The sequence below is a fragment of the Clupea harengus genome, chromosome 12 (genome assembly GCF_900700415.2).
Source record: "Clupea harengus chromosome 12, Ch_v2.0.2, whole genome shotgun sequence".
NCBI classification, from domain to species: Eukaryota; Metazoa; Chordata; class Actinopteri; order Clupeiformes; family Clupeidae; genus Clupea; species Clupea harengus.
The window spans coordinates 28582671-28590170 of NC_045163.1; the positions used below are offsets into that span (position 1 = coordinate 28582671).

The window sequence follows — 7500 nt, forward strand, 5'->3', positions numbered from 1 at the left end:
GAGGAGAGAGAGAGGAGAGGAGAGGAGAGGAGGTAGGGGAGAGGAGAGAGAGAGGGAGAGAGGAGAGAAAGGAGAGGGAGGAGAGAGGGGGGAGAGAGAGGAGGAGAGAGAGGAGGAGAGAGAGGAGATAGGGGAGAGGGGGAGGGAGAGAGGAGAGGGGGGAGAGAGGAGGAGAGAGGGAAGAGAGGGAGAGAGAGCGGAGAGAGAAGAGAGATGGGAGAGAGGAGAGAGAGAGGAGAGAGGGAGGAGAGAGGGGAGAGAGAGAGGAGAGAGGGGAGAGGAGAGAGAGGGGAGAGGAGAGAGAGAGGGAGGAGAGAGAGAGGAGAGAGAGAGGAGAGGAGAGGAGAGGAGGGAGGGGAGAGGAGAGAGAGAGGGAGGGGAGAGAGGAGAGAGAGGAGGAGAGAGGAGAGAAAGGAGAGGGAGGAGAGAGGGGGGAGAGAGAGGAGGAGAGAGAGGAGAGGAGAGAGAGGAGAGAGAGGGAGGAGAGAGAGAGGGGAGAGTTTCATGCATCCCGGAGAGTCAACATGTGGGACAGGAAACATGAGCGGTAGTGGACTTCAGACAGACAGAGGGAGACGGAGACAGGGGGGGGGGCAAAAGGAACGGGAAGGAAAAAATAAAAAGGAACAAAAAAGACGACCTCGTTCAGTTAGAACAGAAGAACTTAAAAAGAAAAGGGGAAAAAAAAAAAGTCTGCAGAGGAAATGAACAGATGTTTTGAGGCGATGAAACTGGATGAATGTGATTTAAACTTGCATGATGATACTCATGATACTGTGTGATGATACTCTTTTCATTTCTTACTCGGGGATGAAGCCAGCGGGGGGGGAGTTTCAGACGGGGTGGAGTGGGGAGGGGCGGGAAGAGAGAGAGAGAGAGGAGAGAGAGAGGGAGAGAGGGAGAGAGAGAGAGAGAGAGATGGGTGAAAGAGAGAGAGAGAGAGAGGGAGACACAGAGGGAGAGGGAGAGAGAGGGAGACAGAGAGAGAGGGAGAGAGAGAGAGAGAGAGATGGGTGAAAGAGAGAGAGAGAGAGAGAGAGGGAGACACAGAGGGAGAGGGAGAGAGAGGGAGAGAGAGAGATGGGTGGGTGAAAGAGAGAGAGAGAGTGAGAGAGAGAAAGAGAGAGAGAGAAAGAGAGGGAGGGAGAGAGAAAGAGAGAGAGAGAGAGGTTCTCACAGGCGTTTCATAACTTAATATGCGCCCCGAAAACAGGCGGCTGGAGAGGCGGCCTCGGCTGACTCCAAGGGTGTGGAAGTGCCTCTGAACTGATAATGAGAGTCGGGGGGGGGGGGGGGGGGGCAGTGCTGTTTGAGGGGCAGGGGTGTCAGAGAAGAGGACAGGCCTGGGCTGACATGGCTCTGTCTGGGGTTTTGATCTCCGAGAGGCGAAGAGTGGGCAGAGAGTTGTGTGCTCTCCGCTGCTCGTGATGGAGAGAGTGTGTGTGTGCGTGTGTGCTCTCTCAAAGAGTGAGCAGAGAGTTGTGTGTGTGTGTGTGTGTGTGTGCTCTCCGCTGCTCGTGATGAGAGTGTGTGTGTGTGTGTGTGTGCTCTCAAAGAGTGGGCAGCTTGTGATGGAGAGAGTGTGTGTGTTTGTGTGTGCTCTCCGCTGCTCGTGATGGAGAGAGTGTGTGTGTGTGTGTGTGCGCTCTCAAAGAGTGGGCAGAGAGTTGTGTACTCTCTGCTGCTCGTGATGGAGAGAGTGTGTGTGTGTGTGTGTGTGTGTGTGTGTGTGTGTGTGTGTGCTCTCAAACAGTGGGCTGAGAGTTGTGTGCTCTCCGCTGCTCGTGATGAAGAGTGTGTGTGTGTTTGTGTGTGTGTGTGCGTAATCAAATCCGACTTTATTAAGCGCAGACAGAGGCCAAACACTTGGCTTATTTATTCTTATCTTGCAGGAGCTCAGTGGGCTGGGGGGCTGGGGGCGGAAGGGTAATTTATGACATGAATGAAATAATAGAAGTTGTTACGGAAGGGTCATTTTAGCAAAGGGGCAATCAACATGCGTGACCAAAGAGAGCCAGCATGTGTGTGTGTGTGTGTGTGTGTGTGTTTGTGTGTGTGTGTGTGTGTGTGTGTGTGGTGAGTGGTGTGTGTGTGTGTGTGTGTGTGTCTGCTTATGAGGGAAGTCATGGTCACAAAGCACGAAAGCCATTTTGTCCCTCGAGTGCTGAAATACGTTTCTGACTCTCCGTTTCTTTTTGGCCCGGTCAGGGTTGGGGTTTGCATGGCTGTTGAGTCTGGTGTCGGTGTATAACAGACGTGTCGGAGGGATCATAAATATGATGTTCGCTTGCTAAGTCAGCAGGTAATATTTATTGTTGTGAGGTAAGGACGCTTGCTCGTACTCCTCTGCGCCTAGCCAAGAAAATATACTTTTGTAAAGTGCTTGGCTAAGGGCGTTTGGCTGCTGAATGCTATACTGGGAAAGAAACGCTTAGATTTGTTTTCTTTCATTGTTAGTATGTAGGCCTTTGTGTCAAACGGAAACCTACTCACAGGAATACCTACTCACAGGATTTTTTTTATTTGAACAAAATTGTTGCTGTGCTGTCGATCAATCCGTGGTGCACCCTGCCTTGTTAAGGTCAGGGGCCAAAGGTCACGTAAGGTTTGCCTGCATGACTGCATATGCCCTAGCACCACCAAGGAGGAATTTCAAACTCATTGGTTCACCAGCGCCTAGCGCCTGAGCTACTAGTGCCTGAGCTACCAGCGCCTGAGCTACTAGCGCCTGAGCCACTAGCGCCTGAGCTACTAGCGCCTGAGCCACTAGCGCCTAGCGCCTGAGCTACCAGGGCCTGAGCTACTAGCGCCTGAGCTACCAGCGCCTGAGCTGCCAGCACCTGAGCTACTAGCGCCTGAGCTACTAGCGTCTGAGCCACTAGCGCCTGAGCCACTAGCGCCTGACCTACTAGCGCCTGAGCTACTAGGGCCTGACCTACTAGCGCCTGAGCTACTAGCGCCTGAGCTACTAGCGCCTGAGCTCCTAGCGCCTGAGCTACTAGCGCCTGAGCTACTAGGACCTGAGCTACTAGCGCCTGAGCTACTAGCGTCTGAGCTATTAGCGCCTGAGCTACTAGAGCTACTAGCGCCTGAGCCCATACACCAGGCCTGTCCAGCGCCTGAGCTACTAGCGCCTGAGCTACTAGCGCCTGAGCTCATACACCTGGCCTGTTAGCGCCTGAGCTATTAGCACCTGGGCTACAAGGGCCTGAGCCCATACACAAGGCCTGTTATTTGAGTGCCCATTTCAAGTGAAGATCTTTTTTTCCTCGTTCCTCGTGGGATGGTGGCGGACATTCGAAGAGGTTAGTTCACGAGAGTCTCAGTGTGACTGTGATGAAGAGGTTAGTTCACGAGAGTCTCAGTGTGACTGTGATGAAGAGGTTAGTTCACGAGAGTCTCAGTGTGACTCAGTGTGATGAAGAGGTTAGTTCACGAGAGTCTCAGTGTGACTCAGTGTGATGAAGAGGTTAGTTCACGAGAGTCTCAGTGTGACTCAGTGTGATGAAGAGGTTAGTTCACGAGAGTCTCAGTGTGACTGTGATGAAGAGGTTAGTTCACGAGAGTCTCAGTGTGACTGTGATGAAGAGGTTAGTTCACGAGAGTCTCAGTGTGACTGTGTGTGATGAAGAGGTTAGTTCACGAGAGTCTCAGTGTGACTGTGATGAAGAGGTTAGTTCACGAGAGTCTCAGTGTGACTGTGATGAAGAGGTTAGTTCACGAGAGTCTCAGTGTGACTGTGATGAAGAGGTTAGTTAGTTCACGAGAGTCTCAGTGTGACTCAGTGTGATGAAGAGGTTAGTTCACGACAGTCTCAGTGTGACTGTGATGAAGAGGTTAGTTCACGAGAGTCTCAGTGTGACTCAGTGTGATGAAGAGGTTAGTTCATGAGAGTCTCAGTGTGACTCAGTGTGATGAAGAGGTTAGTTCACGAGAGTCTCAGTGTGACTCAGTGTGATGAAGAGGTTAGTTCACGAGAGTCTCAGTGTGACTGTGTGTGATGAAGAGGTTAGTTCACGAGAGTCTCAGTGTGAATGTGATGAAGAGGTTAGTTCACGAGAGTCTCAGTGTGACTGTGTGTGATGAAGAGGTTAGTTCACGAGAGTCTCAGTATGACTGTGATGAAGAGGTTAGTTCACGAGAGTCTCAGTATGACTGTGATGAAGAGGTTAGTTCACGAGAGTCTCAGTGTGACTGTGATGAAGAGGTTAGTTCACGAGAGTCTCAGTGTGACTGTGATGAAGAGGTTAGTTCACGAGAGTCTCAGTGTGACTGTGTGTGATGAAGAGGTTCCAGTAAACCAAATCCCAGGAGGCTTTGCCACTGCGGGGTGGTGCCTCGCCGTGTCCCCCCACTGTGACCGCCACACATACACACACACACCACACACACCTGCTGAGCCACTCCACACACACACACCTGCTGAGCCACACCACACACCACACACACCACACACACCTGTTGAGCCACTCCACACCTCATCTGAGGCCACTACACACACACACCACACACACACACACACACCACACACACCTGTTGAGCCACTCCACACACACACCACACCACACACACCTGTTGAGCCACTCCACACACACCATCTCAGGCCTCAACCAGAGCAAGAGGAGCTCACTGTACCACTGCTTAGGAGAAGCTTTCTTTTAAGCGACTAAATGTGCTTTTGTTTAAAGCGTGCATTCATTAACATGACCTTGTTACGCAGCTGGTCTTTTGTTATTTTTCTGTGTGTCTGAAATGTTCCAGTGATGCTACGTCAGTGTGCCACACACACACACACACACACACACACACAAAGGAAAGAACGATGACAAGCCATCCTATTTAATTGCTTTTATTTGTTGACGTTTTTTTGCCTTTAATTGTTTTTGGTTCTTTTGTTTCCCAGGTGCCCCCACAGGTGCAGTGTTTTTACCCCCAACACACACACACACTCTCACACACACACACACTGTTTTGTTTCCCAGGTGCCCCCACCGGTGCCCACCTGACGGAGGACATGTCTCACTGGCAGCTGCACGCCCACTACTACCCGCCCCTGCTGCGCTCCGCCTCCGTGCGCAAGTTCATGGTGGGGTACGAGATGCTGGCGCAGGAGCAGAGAGACCTCACACCCGAGCAGGTGAGACGCGGAGGAGGAGCACACACACACACACATACACACAGAGGAGGAGCACACACACACACAGAGAGGAGGAGCACACACACACACACACACACACACAGAGGAGGAGCACACACACACACCACACACACAGAGGAGGAGCACACACACACACAGAGAGGAGGAGCACACACACACACACACACACACACAGAGGAGGAGCACACACACACACCACACACACAGAGGAGGAGCAGAGAGACCTCACACCCGAGCAGGTGAGACGCGGAGGAGGAGCGCACACACACACAGAGAGGAGGAGCACACACACACACACAGAGAGGAGGAGCACACACACACACACACACACACACACACAGAGAGGAGGAGCACACACACACACACACACACACACAGAGGAGGAGCAGAGAGACCTCACACCTGAGCAGGTGAGACGCACAGGAGGAGCAGGGAGACACCACACTCTCACTCCCAAGCAGTGTTGTGGTCAATGTCACACACAGAGGAGGAGACAGGGGAGAGAGACGGGAGAGAGACAGGGGAGGACACATAAGAGGAGGAGACAGAGGAGGGAGACAGAGGAGAGAGACAGAGGAGGACACAGGGAAGGGAGACAGAGGAGAGAGACAGATACTTCCAGTGAACAGAATCCACCCGTGCAGGGCCACTGATGACGTGTTTGATTAATAAGCACTGAATGAAGTGCTTCCATCAGATCTGATTAGATTGTGAAGTCTTTCTAGCCGTGAGCAGCACTGAGGACCTTGCAGACAGTGCTTATCATATAAATGTGCTTAAAAACAGTGCTAGTCATATATAAATGTGCTTAAAAACAGTGCTAATCATATATATGTGCTTAAAAACAGTGCTTATCATATATATATATAAATGTGCTTAAAAACAGTGCTTATCATATATATATATATATATTTGCTAAAAATAGTGCTTATCATATATATATATATATATATAAATGTGCTTAAAAACAGTGCTAGTGATATATATGTGCTAAAAAAAGGTGCTAGACATACATTGCTAATCATATATATGTGTGCAAAAACAGTGCTATACATATATAGACTATAGGCGCAGTTGGGCAGTGCGATTTAAATAGCACTCCACAATGAGAAAACAAAAACACAAGAGAGATTTTGAGTAGAATATATTAAAAAACTAAAGATTTATTTCATGAAAACACAGTGCTCAACACTGTCCACTAACAACTCTCAACAAACTGTAAAATTGGGCATGAGAGGTTTAGAGCAGAATGGTTTAAGAAACATTGGGTTGGGTTCCAGAGGTTTAAATATTGGGTAGTAGAGGTTTAGAGTAGACTAGATTCAGAAACATTGTGTACAAGTTTAAAACAGAGTAGATAAAAAAAAAAAAACACAGGGTGTAGAGGTTTAGAGCAGAATAGAGTGAGAAAGACTGAATGATACCAGTAGTTTAGAGCAGAATAGATTCAGAAATACTGGATTATACTAGAGGTTTAGAGCAGAATAGATTCAGAAACACTGGATGATGCTACATGTTTTCGAATGCCAATTTGGTACCCTTCGTCCAACTGCTCTGCAATACTCAGTCTTCCAAAGAGGCTTAGCTTCAGGCTGTTAGTTAGATGGCTGCGGCAAGATTCGTGCTTCTTACATTTATCGTTAAAGTGCTTTAGATCCCTCATCCCCGTTGCAGTCCAGATTGTTTCAGTCCCAGGACTTTGGAACAACAGGCAGGGGAAACAAAAAAACGCATCACTCACTGAACAACCAGCTAACCAGCTCCGGTTAGCATACAGGCTTGAGGAGAAGCTACGGGTGTACGTCCTCCCGCGGTCGATGCTCTGCTGCTGCATTTTTAAATCCGGACGTTCGGGTCCCATGTCTTTCAGTCTCTTCTTATCGACGTCTGATCGTCGATTCGAAAGTTTTCAGTCGGCATACTCACAGAATCAAAGTCTCTGCTAGCTATGTTGCTCTCGTAGATACGTGAGATGTATATGGGATGTGAGGGAATGATAAAGGTCTCTGATTCGACGAATAGTCCAGTCGCGTTGAAATAAAAAACTATGTCATTGGTCAGGGCGCAAAATTTTGCGCCCCAGGATCGAACTTTCATCCGCCAATGAGAAGCTGTCCTTGCTCAAATGTTGCAGAAAAGTATGAGAGCTCCCATTGACTTCCATTTGGCCGGCGCCCCTCCAGGGAGGAGGTGCTTATCTCAGTGATAACGAATGGCAATATATTATATTTGGTCACATTTAAGTGGTTGTTGGCAGGGGCTTACGGTCTCCCACACACATGTAACGCGTTAACACAGTACAGTTCCTTTTTAATTGTTTGGTATATAATGTTTTTTTTTTT

General features: G+C 49.3%; 1 protein-coding gene across 1 annotated transcript in view; it reads left to right on the forward strand.

Moving 5' to 3' along the window:
• LOC105911052 (galactose-1-phosphate uridylyltransferase) overlaps positions 1 to 7500 on the forward strand; it is a 67279-nt gene that overhangs the window by 53412 nt on the left and 6367 nt on the right. The window contains exon 4 of the mRNA XM_031577832.2: positions 4983 to 5137. Within this exon, the coding sequence (XP_031433692.1) occupies positions 4983 to 5137 (155 nt within the window). The remainder of the gene's footprint in view (positions 1 to 4982; positions 5138 to 7500) is intronic.